The sequence below is a fragment of the Gracilinanus agilis genome, chromosome 1, assembly GCF_016433145.1.
Source record: "Gracilinanus agilis isolate LMUSP501 chromosome 1, AgileGrace, whole genome shotgun sequence".
NCBI lineage: Eukaryota > Metazoa > Chordata > Mammalia > Didelphimorphia > Didelphidae > Gracilinanus > Gracilinanus agilis.
Window position 1 is genome coordinate 555,767,073 of NC_058130.1, and position 18,769 is coordinate 555,785,841.

Sequence of the window (18,769 nt, forward strand, 5' to 3'; positions counted from 1 at the left end):
AGGTGACACAGCTGGGAAGTGTCTGAGGCCAGATTTGAACCTAGGACCTCCCATCTCTATGTCTGGCTCTCAATCCACTGAGCTACCCAGATGCCCCCTTTTTATATTTCTTTTGACTTGTGATGCAGCTCAAGGTACGGTGAATAGAGCACTGGGTCTTCAATTGGGAAGACATGAGTTAACACCTGACCTCAAATTTATAGCTGTATAATTCCTGGTAAGACACATAATCAGTTTGCCTCAGTTTACTCAACTGTAAAATGGAGATAAAACCAGCACCTACCTCCCAAATCAACAAGATTTATCTATTTATTTACTTGTTTTCCTTAGAGTTTTAACACAGTGCCTGGCACCTAAAGGGAGCTACATAATGCTTATTCTACTTTTCATCAGGAATAGTTGGAAGTGGTCTATTTCATTAAATATCCATTTTTTTTCTCCCCTGAGAGATTTTACTATATTTTCTTGGGTAAATTATTTTTGGTTTTAAGTCTACTAGGTGAAATTCTCTACTTTTTCTATTATTTTCCTTTTTTAGGCTTTTGACATTGGCCTAACAGCTGGTTATCTCATGGAGTCATTAATTTCTATTTGATCTACTTTTAAGGAATTAGCTACTTGGATTTTAGTTCACTCATATTAAGCGGTTAACTCACTTTTTTTTTTTTTTTTTAAAAACCCTTAACTTTCGGTGTATTGTCTCATAGGTGGAAGAGTGGTAAGGGTGGGCAATGGGGGTCAAGTGACTTGCCCAGGGTCACACAGCTGGGAAGTGACTGAGGCTGGATTTGAACCTAGGACCTCCTGTCTCTAGGCCTGACTCTCAATCCACTGAGCTACCCAGCTGCCCCTACTCACTTTTTTTTAAGCCTTTTCTCTCAAGCTCTCATTTCTTTTCCAATTTGTTTCTCTAGCACTCATAACATTTAAAAACTCATTTTAACATTTGCTTCATTTCTTCTAGAAATTCTGGTTGACCTTATGGCTAAGCTGCAAAGCTCAATGCTTGAGGCTTTGCCTGCAGATGTTTTAGATATTCTCCTCTTCTAGGTTTGTGTCTTGGCTCTTCCTGGCACCATTAAATGGTTCATTATTATTGGTAGTTTGTTGGAGTTGTTGGGGAGGGAAGAAGTAAGGGGGACTTACTAGAACTCATAATTAATTAGAATGATTCCAGTCTAAATTTGGCTATGAATGAGTGTCAAATCCTGTGCCCATTTGGAAAGAAATGTGTGCCATGTGGTCCCAGCAATCTTGTTGCTGCATTTTGGGGATTTATCTAATTTTTTTCCTTTTTTTAAAAAAAATAAATTTATTTTTTTCAGTGAACAAAAGTCTATTTTCTTAGTATTGAAGGTAAGTAATGTTCTGTAAGTATCACAGGAATGGCTCTAGTCAGGGAACTGAAAAATTTTCAATGAGTCCTAAGTGGTTTGAGGGCATAGTACTTGGCCTTAGGCAACATAACTATAGATTTTTGCCCTTGGGTAGAGCTCCAAGAAGAGTTAGTCAGCTACCTAGTTGCTGGTTTATAGAAACAGAGCTGTAGGCTAACTTCTGGTCCTACAGTTCCTTTTCTTGTCTCTTGCCTCTGAACTCAACTGTAGATACAGCTATTTGGTTGGAGCAAGAGATACCAGACCATCTTGAATGTCCACTCAGGTACTAAATCCAAAATCCCTCTGTGGAATCAAAGGGAGACAGCTACAGGCCTAATTCTGGTCTGAGTCTGTAGGCTAAAACTGATTTTCTTGCTCCAAGGTCTAAGTTGAGGTTTCACAGTTGCTGTTCTGTTTACTTGCCAAATGGGCCAAATTCATGATCTGAGACTGGAAAAAATGACTCGCTATGGTTCTTCCTTAGATTTTATAATTACAACTCAGCCTGGCATTTCCCTCAGATCTTAGTTATCATAGTTTTGTGAGGAGCTGATCTGTTTTGCTACCTTCTACTTCAATATCTACGCTGGTTCAGATGCTCCCAGTTAGAAACTTCCTCTAACAATACAGACTATACTTTCTCTTCAACTTAAGTAGGTTGAGAGAATTACAATTGCAATTTTAAAAGTTACAGAATCGGCATGTAGCAGAAGCCAGACTTGAACCCAGGTCTTCCTAACTCCAAATGCCAGCTCTCTACCACCTATTATGCCACACTACCTGCTTCTTTGGGCTGACACAATCAAGAGAAATACTTTCTTAACTTCTTAAGAAAAAATTTAAGATAGTAAAAGAACATTTTGAAAGCAGTGAAGTCTAAAGAAAAAAAAAAATTCAGAAATCCTACCTGGTTTTTTCTTCTAGCACAATATCTTCCGAGTTCTTATTTTCTTCTTTAAAATACTGGCCTGAGCTAGATGGATTAGCAAAAGTTGATATGAAAGGTCCCAGAGACTGAAAGGCTGCTTGACGAACCTAGAGAAAATTTTAAAAATTTATTTTTATATATTAATAACTACTAAGTATTACTGATTCTTTGGTAAAGAAAGCCTAACAATGGGAGATAAATTGCTTTCCACAACCTGAACACATGTTTTAATCACAATAGAAAATAAGGTAGAGTAGAATAATTAAAAAATTAATTCAATTAAAATTATTATTCAAATTATTAAAATTAATTCAGATTTACTGGCTACCTCTGCCTCTTTTATATCAATTCATTCCAAGAGCTTAGCATAGTGCCTTACCACATAGTAGATCCTTAATAAAATGTGTACTGACTGGCAATTTATTGTTGACTAACTTTTCATATCATTTTGGAATTTGGATATTTGGACTATGAACTATGAGACTATATAACGTTAGGACAGAAAGGTCACTCAGAGAACATTCTATAACTCATAGGAACAAAGTAGCTAAATGATACTGCACTCTAATGGCTCCTTTGACCACTTTTCTCTCTCTCTCTTTTGGAGCATTCTCATACTTTCAGGTGAGTATTCCCAACTGTTCTGTCTTAGGCCTTCTCTTTTCTACCTTCTTCATGCAAATTATTTGTGATGATATCCATTTCTTCAGCTCCATTTATCTTCCTCTCTACAGCTTCATATACAACTACTCTGGACTGTTTCACTCCCATATTTTTGCCAGATAGATAATTCCAATTACATAACAACTAAAATGGTACCTAAATTTACACTTCGACATCACCATACCCCACCTTTTCCAAGACTCCTTATTTCTTTTAATGACATCTACTATTCTCCCATGTTCATAAACTTGGAGCTAGCTTTAATTTATTCTTCCATATTCCTTATCTCTAATCTAAAAAGTTGTAAAGTACTATCTCTATCACTACAATCTTTCAAGCAACTTGGCCCTTTCTCTGCACTGTGATCACAATCACCCTATTTACCCTATTTCAAATACTCACTTCTCTTCCAACAGACTAATAATATTTTAATTGGCCTTGTTACCAGTCTATCATTTCTCCAATCCATCTTCCATAGCTGCTCAAGTAATATTCCTAATGCCTTACAATGCCATCCCTCACTCAAAATTCTTCAGCATTCCTGACCTGGTCATTTAAGTTCCCATCCACAATTTAACTCTAACAGCATTCTTAAACATGAAGGAGGTTAATATATGGTATAGTTTAACTGGATAATTTGTGCCTCCTGGTTTCTCCTAAGACAATGCTTTAATTTATACTTTTCAATACTTGTAATAGACTTTTCTTTTTAAAACCTTTGTCTTTTGTCGTATCAATTCTAAGACAGAAGAGGGCAAGAACTAGGCAAGTGGGGTTAAGTGACTTGCCAGGGTCACAGAGCTGAGAAGTACCTTGATTTGAATCCAAGGCCTCCTGACTCCAGTCTTGCTCTATCCTCTGGCCTACTTAACTGCCCCTATAATTGATTTTTAATACCTGAATGCTAAAACCTCTGTCCACTTTAGATGCCACTTCCAGAATGCATTTAAAAATTTTTTTACTGGCTTAGAGAATGAATCTTAATTGTTTTTTCTGTATTACTCCAATTTTAATATATGGGCTTCTGAAGCAAGCACAATAAAATTAATTGTCAAAATAAATGGGAAAATGTGGGGAGAAAAGGATCTGAAAAAATAGAAAGAATTTCTAATATTTGTCAGGAGGTGGAGAACAGAATGTCATAAAGCCCCAATGACTGGATAGGGTTAAGAAATAAGATATGAGGTTCTTCTCAAGGAAGAAAATACTGAATATTCAAGAGAAAGTATCTGTCCTCTTAATAATATTGAAGTTTTCCAATAGCTGTTAGATGAGATGGTATCCAATAAAGGTCAAAAGAAAAAGAAAGGAATCAGGGTGGTTGGCAACTCAGGAGTTATGATAGTTATTTGGCCAGCTGATAACAATGAAGAGGTATGTTGTCTTTCTGAGGCTTATATCCAAGGTATGATAGAAAATCTCTCAAGACATTTCAATATAATGTACAAAAATGTGGTTAAGAAGCAAGATGCACTAGAAACTGTGAAAGAAAACAAATTTGACCTCATTAAGTATCAACTGAGAATTTGTAGGATAAAATTCACGAGTGGATTATGGCTGGAAAAAGGCAAAACCTTTCTCAAAAAACAGGATAAATAAAAAGAAGTTGGCACAGTGGTAGAATAACTTGTCTTAAGAAGCTACCTACATTTGTGAGGATATCCAGAAACCAGAGAGGAAATATGGGAGAATGCACTAGGGCAAAGGTCAGCAGAGGCAGAAATACAAGTAATATCTTCAGCATATATTATTACAGACCACCTTACAGATAAGAAGAAATTGTCAAAGCATTTAGGAAATAGATCACAAACCTGGAAAAGAAGCATGATAGAATTTTTTTTGAAACCCTTACCTTCTATCTTAGAACTGATGCTAAATATTGGTTCCAAAGCAGAAGAGTAGTAAGGACTAGACAACTGCACTTTAATGACTTGCCCAGAATTATATAGCTAGAAAATGTCTGAGACTACATTTGAACCCAGGACTCTCCCATCTCCAGGCCTGGCTTTCTATCCAATGAGTCACCTTGTTGCTCCCAAGATAGGATATTGAAAGGAAAACTTCAATTATCCAGATGTTCTAGAGTTTCCTAAAAGTCAAGTAGGTAACATTTTCCTGACTTGCCTCAATAATAATTTCAATCTTCAGAAGATGAAGGAACCAACAAGGAGAAATTCTATTCTAAATCTGATCTTTACCAATAAGGAAGAACTGGTTGTCTGTGTAAAAATGTCAGGAACCACAAAAAGAAAATGAACCCCTCCTTTTAAAATGTATGAATGAGAAAAGGAAAAGTTAGGCATAGTTTAACATAAAACCTAGATTTAGAGAACAGATGTCAAAGAATTCACAATTGGGATAAGTAAAATTCTATGGACTAAAATTTTAAAAAGTTAAGAAAATTCGCTATTGGAGGGACAACCATTCTGGAAAAGAATTTGTTATTATATGACATGCTTAAAATATGTTTATACCCAGAAATACTAGTACAAGGCAATTATTCTAAGGGGGAAGAGCTGGATTAATGGTATGTGAGGGGAGATTCTGAATATTTCAGAACTAAAATGAACTATTTAGAATAGTTATATTATTTTAAATATATAAATAGCTCATCATAAAATAGCTCATCCATTTGCAGCCAGGACTATTTTGCCAATAAATTAAAGGACTGGGAAGATCAAATGTAGGGACACATAGTTTCACAAAGAGCCATATCTGCTAGGTGGATGGACAGATGTGTATGTGGCTCAAATTCACCCCAAGAAGGGCGAATATCCACTTATCCTGTCTCTAGGAAATATAACTATAGATATTAGAATCCAAGCAGTTATGAAACACCATGAAATAGTGGGAAAAGTCATTGGACCTGATGTCAAAGGATGGTATTCAAATCCTGACTCGGCTATTTATTTGACCATTAGCTCAAGACACTCTCTCTGGACTGCAGTGTTCTAAATCTGTTAAATGAGGAAGTTAAGACTAGATGAACTAAATCATTCTTTTGCCAAATCTAATCCTAAAAGCAGTAATATTAACTTAAACATAGTGCTTTATATAGAAGGAATTCAATGTTTGACTGACTAGCAGAAAATAGAAAGATATTTAGTTAAAATAAAATCCTACCCATCGTGAAGGATCACTGATCAGATTAATAAAAAGTGTTGACAATTTTGTCCGACGAATTTCTTGAGATGTTGCACATGAAACAGCCATGAAACACTCAGCACAAGCCTTTCTTACTCCCCATACATTATCTGAACAAAGCTGGAAAAACCTTGGAAGCTATATAGGAAAACAAAATAGGCATGTTTTATGTACACATTTTTATATAGGAGGCAGGCAGCACTTATTTTGACTTCTCCATTCATACATTCTCCACTTAAAAAAAAAGGCAAATTTATTTAAAAACAATCTAAAATGGAATTGTGATTTTTGTTGTTAAGTTTTTTTGGTACACCACAAGTTTATTTTCCCTATAAATCAGTCCTTGAAAACAATCTCCTAAGTTGACTTTACTATTAAACAAATAAGAATAATTTTTAGGGATAAGAAATAAGTGCACGACAACTTAACCCTCCCCCCTCTCAAAAGTCAAAATCCAACAAAAGATTGAGAAAAATATGACAAATAAAAAGGAAAAAATCTGACTTTAGGAACAGTTACAAATTTACACAGGTACTTTCTAGTCCATAATGACCAAAGGATATGAAGAAATAATTTTCAGAAATGGAAAAAAGAATGTTGGATTAAAAAAATGCTTCTTCACCAAAAATCAGGGTTGCAAATTTTAACAGAGATTAAGTATGGTCACATGAAAAGCATTCTAAATTTAGAGTTAAGAGGCCTAAGTCGAATACTGGTTCTACAACTTATTTCTATGTCATGTAACTTTCCTCAGCCATATAATGTGGTCGGTCTAATTGATTTAAAGATGCTTTCCATCTCTCAATTTCTGATCGTATAAAAAATTATAAAGTATTACACCTTATATCCAACAAAATGGCAAAGTAATTGAAAGTAATCTTGGCATAATAATGGAAAGTGGGTACACATTCACTGCTAGTGAGATTGCACACACTTTTTTTATTCCTGAAGAGGAATCTGGCAATATGAATCAAAAATTACATAAATAATCAAACTTTGTTCTAATACTTCCATTGTTTGCAATATGCCTTGAAAATGTTAACTGAGAAAAACACAACTACCTGTTCAAAAACTCTTATTGCAGCACTATTTTTAATTTAAAAAAAAAAATGGGGAAAATTCTAAATGTTCAGCAACAAGAAGATGGTTAAATAAATTGTGGTTTATTTAAGAATGTGATACAAGTATAAGAAATATGAAGAAATTTGGAAAGGCCTGTATGAAATAATATTCTATTATCCCAATCAATTTTACCAGCTACCACAGTGCCTAGCACAAAGGAGAGGCTAAATGCTTGTTGACTGATTTCATCTATGCACGTATAACACCTCCAGTTTTGCAGATGGAAATCTATGCAAATTGAAAAAAACTAAACCAGAAAAACAGAGCAAATAGTTACCAATATGCCAATGTGGTATAATTGTTACAGTACTAACAATGCAGTAGGAAAGCTCCTATCACTGTGTCTGTCTACATGGGCTAGTCATTTAATATCTTTCCAAGTTTTCTCATTTCTAAGTTGATGATAAAAATATCTATAGTTATAGCATCTACTTTTGGTTGTTTTGATTTTTTTAAGGTTCAAATGAAATAAAACAGATTACAAACTTTAAAGTGCCTTAATAAAAAGCAAGCAATTATTATCAAATACAAAGGAAAAATGAACATCTGGTAAGGACATGAGAATCCCTGACCCTTCCTGATCAATCTGGGATAGCGATGAATAATTATGGTAATTACATTCTATAAGGTTATATAGAGCAAACTGTATATAATGCATTTAGATGATTTTTTTCTATAACTTCATACTAACTATAATTTCTATAACTTCTCCTTTTCTGTAACTCACTGTAAGGCAGCCTTTTCCAAGAAGGTATGGCCCCACCCAGGCTATGCAGCCTAAGTTGAAGGGAGTGACTCATTGAGCATCCTCCAAGTACCAGGTCAAAAGAACATGCCCTCTGGCCCAAGATTTGTACCCTTGTACAAATGTGCAAAGACCTGAGCTGTGGAGGACCCTAGTCATAAGTTTCCTTGGGAATGCCCAGCATGCCTGTCCTCTGGAAGATGGAAGACTTACCATATGAGGCAGTTCCTCTTTACCATCTTGGGGGTGTAGGGGGTGCTGACATGAGAAGTGCCTTTCCAGAAAAGAGGACATATTATGGTATATAACTGCTGGAAATCCTTCATTAACTTGACTCTTGGATTATTAGGAAAATTTGATGACCTACCATTACTGAGAGACACTGGTCTCTCTTAATAAACTTGTATTGCCTTGGAGCTTTGCCTATTTGTTTATTTACAGACTAGCTGAAGTATTCATGAAAAGAATGACTAAAAGTTATGGCATTTTAGGAGTCTAAATTAATATAATAGTCACAGAGCAAATTTAGCCATATTGATAATCAGGAATGTTTATAATGATTCTAAATGGGACTAGAATTAAAGAATACTTTAAAGAACTTAGCTTCATTAATTGACAGCGCATTTCTTTAAATAGCTAAGGCAAAGAGACTGAATGAACATTATTTCAAAGCAAAATTTTAATAAAATGTTATGCATCAATTCATGTACCTAGTCCTTTTAACATTTTTAAAAAAATTTCTCCCCCAAACTAAGGCAGTATTAAATGTCACAAAGGCAGAAACAAAATGATGAGATGAACCTAATGGAAATTATTAAATAAATAAATAAATAAAAAGGTATCTGACTACTCTGAATATTACATTAACACAAATAAGTATGCTGTTTGAATTATGTCTTCCTATAAAACATCCTCTATTCTCATGTGCCAGGAATTACAAAGAAAGCCTTAGACATTTTCATTGTGCTTTCTTAATCAAAATCATAGGACTTTGTATAGAAAGTTATGATCCCATGCGCTTCAGGAATTTATTTAAAATTATTTTCTTTTCTAATGCTTAATATTTTGAAATTTTAACACTTACCAACATTTCTTCAGTGGCTTGTTGCCCAACTACACTGCAAATGTCTCCAAAATTGGCAGCACAGACCTACCAAGAAATAAATAACACTGATAATATATCAAAATAGCAAGTCTAACACAGTTATTTTTTCATAAAAACCAATTTTTGTAATTCACCACCACTAATACTACTACCCCACATTCTCAAATCAAAGGAACTAAATTGTAATACCTTCCGAACATGAAACATTCTGCAGTCACAGCACATCTCACAAAACCTAGGGAGGATAAGTCGTTCTGTGATGTCCTTTCCAACCATAGGTGCCATCTTGCACATTATCTAATAGCAAAGAATAATCATAATAAGCTTAGGAACACCTTTTTAAAGGATGAACACTTTAATTCATTTAAATTACATAATCAAACATATAATGAAGAGAAAGAAAGAACCATGCAGTCTAAGTTGCTTGTTATAAGCAATGCACTTTAAAAACCTTAAAGCATTATATGAATGAGTCATTATTCTTCTTTTACATACTATATGGGCTAATGATAGATGATTTTATTGTATTAGGAGTAAGAATATTTTATGAATGAAAATAACCAAAAAAAATTTGCTATATGTCTAAAATGTTCAACCCTGTCCCCCAAAACCCAAAGATATCAAAAAGCCTCATTTTAGTTAATGGTTTCAAATCTTTTGAAGACACACTTACATCAGAATAGAAAAATGGAGATCTAGATTCAAGTTTCAGCTTTGTCTCTATGACTGACCTTAAGCAAATAATAAACTCTGGTTCTTATTCTCTTAAGCAAAATAAAAGAGATACTAGACAAGATAATCTCTAAGGCACTCACATTCTATAATTTTATGATTAAAAGTTTTTACCTTATATTGGCTAAAGAGTAGGAAATGTAAATGAACCGTTTCTTTTTATTTTTTCTTGCCAATTCTTTTATAGAGAAATAAGCAACAGTAGTCATAGAAGGTATTAAGAACCAAAAGAAGCAAAATGTAAATGATCTAAATAATCTGTCCCAAAATGGTTGAAAGCTGCTTAGACTTTAAAAAGTACCACTTTATTTAAAAAAATTTTTTTTTTCAATGAACTCTGCTTTCTATTCTTGCCCCTCTTGAAAGAAAACAAAAATCTCTGCTATGATTATGTACAGTCAAAAAAAAAAAAAACAAATTCCAAAACTGGCTATGTCCAAAAAAAAAATTTTAATCTGTACTCAGTCTGTCAACTCTCTTATTAGGAATTGGGAATTTGTTTGATTGTAAGAGTTCTGGTATTGTGGATGGTCATTACAGAGATCAGAGTTCCCAAGTCAATCACAATTACTATACTTGTCTGAGCACAGTATTGTCACTGTAAAAAAAAATTCCTCTCATTCTTCACTTCACTCTTTATCATTTTAAACAAGTCTTTCCAGATGTTGTGCCCTTCATTATTTCTTACAACATAATGGTGTTGCATCATCACCTTTGTTTATCATAATTTATGTAGCATTCCCCATTAGTGAGTACTCTTTTAAAGTTTCCAATTCTTCGCCATCACTGCTATTTTTCTACATACATCTTTAGTATATTTTGCTCAGGTCTATTCCCTCCTTTAATCTACCTTTCTTATTATTTCTCCTGTTTCCCTTTCCCTTCAGTTTCTTTTCTGAGTGAATGTATTTATGTACCCAACTATAGTGCATTTTCCCTTTCCTTTGATCAATTCAGATTAGTAGTGAGGTTCAAGTGCTCTCTACCCTCCTCTTTCCTGTTTGTATAAACTTCAAATTGTGGACCTCAATTATGAAAAATAATTCCCCCTCATCCAGTGTAGCCCTCCTTCCCCTCCCTCATCCATTCTTTTAAGATAATTAAAACATAACAATTATTCCTAAGCCTCTGCCTAATTAGATTCTAGGATTCCTGATGATAAAGTTCTAAGGGGACACATTTATCTCATCTTATTAGAATGTAAACAATTAATGCTTGTTTGCTGGCTTATAATTGCTCACTAGTGTTTAACCTTTTGTGTATCTCAGTTCCTGAATTTGCACTTCATAGTTTTTACATAGTCTTTGCACCATGAATACCTTGAAGTGCTCTGTTTCATTAAAGATCCACTTTTCCCCCTGTAGGATTATACTCTTATACTTGGTTTTGCTAGGTAAGTTATTCTTAGTCATAAGCCGAGATCTTTTACCCTCTGGCATATCATATTCAAAAATTATACTATTCATATTACTCCTATATGAATGGTGGCTGCTAAATTATGTCATATTAACAGTGGATCTTCAGTACTTGCATTCTTTCTTTCTGGCTAATTTTGATTTGAAACCTTTGGTTTTTGGCAATAATCTTCCTGGACATTTTAATTCTGTGGTTTCTTTTAGGAGGTAAATAGTGAATTCTTTCTATTTTCACTTTGTTTTCTGAGTCTAAGAGGCCTAGATTGTTTTTGTTTTATGATTTCTTGGTTCTTTTTTTGGTCATGGCTCTCTGAAAGTCCAATGATTCTCAAATGATCTAGTCTCAATCCATGAGACAAACTACATTTTATTCTATTTTTTCAATCTTTTGACTTTAATATTTCTTGTTGACTCCTGAAATCTAACTTCTTTTTGGGCCATCCTAATTTTCAAGTAGTTAATTGCTAAGCTTTATATCTTTTGTACCAAGCTGATAATTTTCTTTCCAGTTCTTTTTTCCTTAGCTTTCATTTCCTTTTTCCAATTTTCTCTTCTAGCACAATCATTTAATTTATAAAAATATGCCTTCTCTTTTATCTTGTCTAGGAATTTCAGCTGAAGCTGTGTTCAAGATGTATCTTTCTCTGAAGCTTTGCTTGTAGATATTTTAGTGATTCTCTTCTTTTGAATCTGTCTTAAATGTCTGTGTCACTATAATGAGCTTTTTTCATGGGGATTCTTTATTTGCTCATCTTCCAGTTTATTTCCTGTCTTTGGACTTTATGTTAGGGCTGGGCTCCTGTGCATTTCTGGGGGGAATGCCCAGGCTGGTTCTGCTAATGCTCTCTTACTGTACAAGGTATTAAATTATTCTAAGATCTTATGCACAGCTCAAGCTGGAGACCCACAAGCTTTTAGTGGTTCCCAACTGTTCTGATCCAGGGCGAAGTTTAATTTCTGTCTGTCTAGTTTAAGCTCTACAAGTTTCTGACTGGGATGTGAGTTTGAGCAACACATGTGGGCATGATCCATTTGCAGGTTTAGGAAGGAGTGCTGCTGTATTCAGTTAGGCAGCTAGAAAGCTCTACTGGTACAGTGACAGAACTGCAGGATTTCCCTTTGGTCTGTGATTTCTGTCATTGTTATTTCACTGTAGTACATATACACTGAAGTATATATACACTTCAGAGTAGACTGGATGCTGGAACTGAAACTCCATTTTAATCTTAGTATAAACATCCATAGCTGCAACTTGGTCAGCATCATAGCCTAGGATCCAAAAATCGCTTCTTACCCTGGAGTATCACATCCCAAGAAGCTGGTATTCTCTGCGTAGTCATCTTAGTAGCTAAGTGGTAAGCAACATAGCTGTCAGTTTTCATCTATTTTTGTACCCTGCACAAGACAGTGCCCTCGGTTGTATTTGGAACTTCTCTTAACATGGTGCATAGCCTTATCTTAAACTGAAATGTTCTAATTAGCTATTCCTGGCAAGACCTCCATCCCAGTATCTAGTAGATCTCTCTGTGCCAATGTGGGCTGGAAAAATTATCGATTTTTCCTTGACATTCAAGATCAGAACTCAGTCTACAAGAATTTTTCATATCTGCACAGAATTGTTGGCAGGAACTTACATTACCATCTTTACTCCATCTCTAGTTTTCTAAATTTCTAAATTTCTGTTTGTTATTTGAAGGTATAACCACTGAGTCACCAAATAACCATGATGGCCACTATATATTAAACATTTAAAAGGGATGTTGAAATTATCTACTCTAGGAAACTGAATTATAGACCACATTAAATAAAGTCATACTTAAAACTCAAAAGATTAAAGGAAACAAAAGTATAAGCTTCTTCCATATTTATATTCTTTACTTATTCAAAGACTAAAAAAGATTATTTTACTTTCAATTAAACTGATAGGCATGAATTTTTAATATCAGTACATATTAAGACATTTTAACTAGAAAATCTCAGCAGGGTACACATTTACCTATGAACTCATGACAGAGTAGTAGCAAACTGAAAATACTTATCTGTGGTTTGCCACATGTTTAAAATAAAGATTCTAGCTCCTTAAGGCTTTAATATAAAATATATATATTTTAAAAACAAAAATCTTTTAAATCTCAACTTTATTCAGTGTAGAACAAGTCAAGTCAAGGCTTCTCATCAGCTAAAAACTAGTGTTAGATAATGTAATGAAGCATATGATACAATGATAAAATGATGAGAACAATAAGCCTGAGGCACCTATCTTTTGAATCAAGAGAAAGATTAAATTTAATTCAGTATTGGCATAAAATAACAATTAACCAGGATATTTAATAAAGCAAATTCTGCCTATAAGAGATAAAATAAACTACTATATTTATAAAAGCTTTAATTCAAAGGCTAATTTTGAAAAGGATATCAGCATTTTATTTCTCTTTATTCTCAGGTATTAAATCTTCATTTGATCATATCTAATTCCATTTGTTGTTTTCTAATTATAAAAGTTTTTTTAAACTGACAATATAAGCAACTCAAGACAGAAATATAATATTCTAATTCTTTCCCTTCTTCAAGGTCTTAGTGCTAGAGGTACAATTATTACAATTAAAAAATAAACCAAAAAACCCCCTTACCCCTTCCGTCTTAGAATCAATACTATGTATTGGTTCCAAGGCAGAAGAGTGTTAAGTGCTAGGCAATGGAAGTTAAGTGACTTGTCCAGGGTCAGACAGATAGAAGTGTCTGGGGCCAGATTTGAATCTAGGACCTCCAATCTCTAGGCCTAGTTCTCAATCCACTGAGCCACCCACAGCTGTCCTCCTAATTATTATAATTAAAAAAAAATTTAATTTGGCATTATTGTCCCATAATGAATTTTTCTTACCTGCAGACCTGAGTCCATATCTTTTTTAAAATAGCCAATCAAATTCTGGTGACTAACAAATTAATTTGCTATTTGAGAGCTTAAATTCTAACATACTGATAACTTAAGTAAAAAGAAAAATATTGAATTATTTCACAAAATCGATCCATTAGGTGTCCAATCATACAAAATTTAAAAAAAAATCTTATAGTTAAAAATTATTTTTTTAAAATCCACTGTAAACCACCCTAAAGTACAAAGTAGCATCTTTAAAAAGTTTTATCCAGAAATGGGGAGTTTATAGTTACTTTAAAAAGAATCCATCCCTAGGGCAGCTGGGTAGCTTAGTGGATTGAGAGCCAGGCCTAGAGACTAGAGGTCCTAGATTCAAATCTGGCCTCAGACACTTCCCAGCTGTGTGACCCTGGGCAAGTCACTTAACCCCCATTGCCTACCCCCTACCACTCTTCTGCCTTGGAACCAATATACAGTATTGATTCTAAAACAGAAGGTAAGGGTTTAAAAAAAAAAAAAAGAATCCATCCCTTATTCTTTTTTCTTTTTTTCTAAGACATCATCTTATATCTCTTCTTTCAAGTCCCTGTTTCTCTGCTCTCATTCTAATTAAATTTCAACAGTTTGTGGGCAATGAGGTGGCTCTGTGGATTGAGAACCAAGCCCAGAGACAGGAGGTCCTGGGTTCAAATCTGGCCTCTGACATTTCCTAGCTGTGTGACCCTGCGCAAGTCACTTAATCCCCATTGCCTAGCCCTTACTACTCTTTTCCTTGGAACCAATACACAGAATTGATTCTAAGAAAGATGTTGAGGGTTTACTTAAAAATTTTTCAACAATGAAATAAGCTTTCATATAGTAGTATAGAAGGCTTCATGTTACCTATTAAACAGCAAATTTATAACAAATCTTATTAAAGCAGAAAACCATACTCAATAACTCTTCAATTATAATGGATTTAATATTCAGATGTATCATTACTCACTGCCACAGCTTCTGTCTTCACATCATCATTGCTATCTGGTGCAGTTAGCTCTATAAGAACTGGGCATACGTTGGTTTCCACATCATATCGATCAATAAGTTCCTGCTCTAGCAAAGCCAGCAAAGCTGCTTGACTTGTTTTTCTCACCTAAAGAAAAACCCATTAAAAAAAGTAAATAGATGACATATTTCTAATGTTATAATGTAAACAACTTTAGATGACTTCTTATCTTTGAAGTCAAAGGGCTCCAAACTCAACCACCAATGAAACCTTTAAGAAGAAAGGAACTATGTATATATTTTTAATCAATTTGAATAGTAATAACTCTAGTAATTTATTTTAATGATTTTAGGGGACCATACATAGCCTTTCATTTAATGACTAGCCATAAAATAAAAGATAGTCATTGTAGGGGCATCCATGAGCTGGCAAATACACATATACACAAATACAAATAAATCTAAAGAGTATTTCCCACTGTGGCAATGCAAATGATCACAGTCTTAAGGTGTGAACTACACATAAGAAGACTCAGGATAGGTGAGGTCAAGAAGTTTTATTAGCAATTATTTAAAGATATGAAGTAGCTCTTTTTGAAAACATATCATGCAATCAAAGAGGGAAAAAAATGTCAGTTAATAAGCATTTATTAAGCGCTGAATTTGTGCTAGGCACTATGCTTAGTACTAGAAATAGGAAAAAAAAAACAAACAACAAAAAAGCCAAAGCCAAAACCAAAACCCCAAGCCAAAAAACACCACCAGTTTCTGATCTAATTGAGCTCACAGTCTAACAGGGAAAATATGAAAACATGTACATAAAAAGATATATACAAGATGAACTGGAGATAACCAACAAAGGGAATGGAATAGTAGAATAATATTCGAGGAGAAATGGAAAAAGCTTCCTGTAAACAGTGAGATTTTGGCTGAGACTTGAAGGAAACCAGGAGGCAGAGATGAGGAGGAAAAGAATTTCATGCATGGGAGGATAGATACTGAAAATGCAAAGAGTTGGACAATAATGTTTTGTATAGAGAACAGCAAAGAAGCTATTTACTGGATTTCAAGATACATAAGGTTAATTAAGATGTAAGAAACTAGAAAAGTGTGCGAGGGTCCAGCTTATGGAATATTTTGATGCTAAAGTATTCTGTATTTGATCCTGGAGATACACAAGGTATCATTAGAATTTACTGACCCCCTAATCAACAAATGGATGGGGAAGTGAGAGGGGTGACATGATTAGATCTGTCCTTTAAGATGATTTACTTGACAGCCAAGTGGAGGAGGACTAAAGTGGAAGAGGCTTGAAGATAGGAGACCGACCATCAGGCTAGTGCAATTGTCTAGGCATGAGGTGATGAAGGCCTGCACCGAGATCGTGACCTGTACCACAGGAGAGATGGCAGGCACATACAAAAGAGGTTACAAAGGTAAAAATTAATAGATTTGGCAATAGATTAGAAATGGGAAGTGAGAAAAGACATCTACTAGATAAAAAGTCTGCTTAGGATGAGAGGTTGATGGGGCCCTTAATGTTAATAGGGGAGTCGGAGAGAGGGAATGGGTTTTGGAGGAAAGATGATGAGTTCCATTTCAGACATGTTAAGTTTAAGATGTCTATAAAACAACCAATTTGGAAATGTGAGACTAGAAATTAGGAGAGAGGTGAGATCTGTATAAGTAGATCTGAGAATCATCAGACAGAAATGATAACTGGATCTCTGGGAGCTGATGAGCTCATTAAGTACAACAGCAGAAAGGAAAAGAGAAGTCAGCCTAGGCTATAGTCCAAGGTGAGGGAAAATGTAAATTACTCAGATTTAGATTCATTATTATTAGGTCATACTAAACACATTTCCTTTAAGAATAGTTAAGTATTTACATATAAATTTTACCTGGTTATTCTGATCTGCAAGATATCTAACCACAATAGGCAGCAAGTATTTGGAAAAAGCATATGGGATTGAAGGTCGATTTTCTTGACAAAATAATGCAATATGAGGCACCTGTTCCATCAGTTCAGCTCGCACAGTTGGCTCTATTAAAATAATAAAAATGTTAATAGACAAAACAAATCCACCCACTCCAAAAGAATTTCTGCTGAAGCAAAATCTATATAGCAGTATACATTCAGCTTGAAGTCAAGGTTGATTCACTTTGGATTAGTGTTTAGACAGATTCTGTGTCTTCACACTAATAGAGAAGATAGCCTGAGAAAACAAAGGCATGTCTCATCAAATTCTAAATGTTATTAAGAATCTTCAGTGGATCAATTCCTTAAGTGGGTCCCTCTCTTTATAATCTTCCAATTCAAATTCCATTAGGCAGTATGTAAAGCAAAAAGGATCAAGACATGTTGTTTGGAATAAGTAGGTGACTGGGATTAGAACAACTAAGACTGATAGTACTGAAGAACGACAAAGAAAATATTAAGGGTGGACCAGAAAAAATTTAGGTTACTTTCATACAAGTAATTTGTCTCTATTTCCACTATACCAGTGTTTCCAATTTTTTGTTAATACATACATATTTTCAAATGTCTGTTACGCTGATTAAGTTTATATCTTACAATGAGTAACATATAGTTGACTTCATTTTGAAAATTAGAAATATGACTAAATAGTTATACATAAAGGTAGTAGCTCACATTTATAGTGTTCTATGGTTTTCCAAATATTTTTCTTACAATAATCATGTAAGCAATAGAAGTATTATTATTTCCTTGTTAGAAATGAGGAAAGTGAGGTTCAAAGAGGATGATTTATTCATGGTTAAACAGCTAGTAAGCTGCAGAACAAAGATCTACACTTGGATCTTTGAACTCCAAGTTCTTTCCAAAGTTCCACACTGGCAGAATAAATATGTGCTTATCAAAGATCATTGATTATTATTTACACTGACTTTTATTTTATAGAAGAAACAACATGAATAAAAGCATGCACAAAATAGAGAGTAATTTTGTGGGGGTGGCACTAACAGCAAGGTGGTAGTGGTGGTATTGGGAATAAAGGGATTTGGAGAGATTTAAAGAATAATCAGCAAGAGCTTCATATAGGAGGCAGCATCTAAACTGAACTTTGAAGGAAAACTAAAAGTTTTTAAAAGGAAGTAGTGACAGTGGAAGGGGCAGTAGAATGTTCATTCCAGGCATATGGAACAGCTTATGCAAAGTCACAGAATGACTCCCTTCTAGAAGACGAAATGTTTAGGGAACAGTAAAAAGACCACTTTGGATGTTCTTGAAGGAGGGCAATGTATAATAAGACTCAAAAGGCGAGTTCAAAGCCAGGTTTTAAAGGGCTCTAAATTCCAAGAAGTCTGTATTTGTTCCTAGACAGTGAGGAAAATGAAGTTATAAAGTTAAGATAACAAAGAATATTCTATTACTGATTTCTTGCATTGACCATAAATTTATAAGGTCATGTCCAAGACTGGAATCACATTACCTATATTAATATTAAACTATGCCCTCTCTTTATTAAACATATTTAAAACTGAAATATACCTGAAACTTGTATTTTTCCATGAAAACAAGGCAGGATCTACATAAAACTATGAAGCACTCAAAATTCATTGCTATAATCACTCCTTGTTTTACCTTCTCTTTGCTTCTTTCCCAATTTTCATTCTTCCCTATACCAAGGGCACTCCTAAATACTTCCCTTTTAAAA

The 18,769-nt window shown here is 34.3% G+C and overlaps 1 protein-coding gene across 2 annotated transcripts in view; it reads right to left on the minus strand.

The window, feature by feature from the left end:
• The window catches only part of PPP4R1 (protein phosphatase 4 regulatory subunit 1), an 84,948-nt gene that overhangs the window by 37,964 nt on the left and 28,215 nt on the right, over positions 1 to 18,769 (minus strand). For both annotated transcript variants that reach the window (XM_044666851.1, XM_044666858.1), the window contains 6 exons: positions 16,994 to 17,136; positions 15,094 to 15,240; positions 9,276 to 9,383; positions 9,066 to 9,131; positions 6,094 to 6,252; positions 2,287 to 2,414 (listed from right to left, as the gene is read on the minus strand). In XM_044666851.1, the coding sequence (XP_044522786.1) occupies positions 2,287 to 2,414; positions 6,094 to 6,252; positions 9,066 to 9,131; positions 9,276 to 9,383; positions 15,094 to 15,240; positions 16,994 to 17,136 (751 nt within the window). The remainder of the gene's footprint in view (positions 1 to 2,286; positions 2,415 to 6,093; positions 6,253 to 9,065; positions 9,132 to 9,275; positions 9,384 to 15,093; positions 15,241 to 16,993; positions 17,137 to 18,769) is intronic.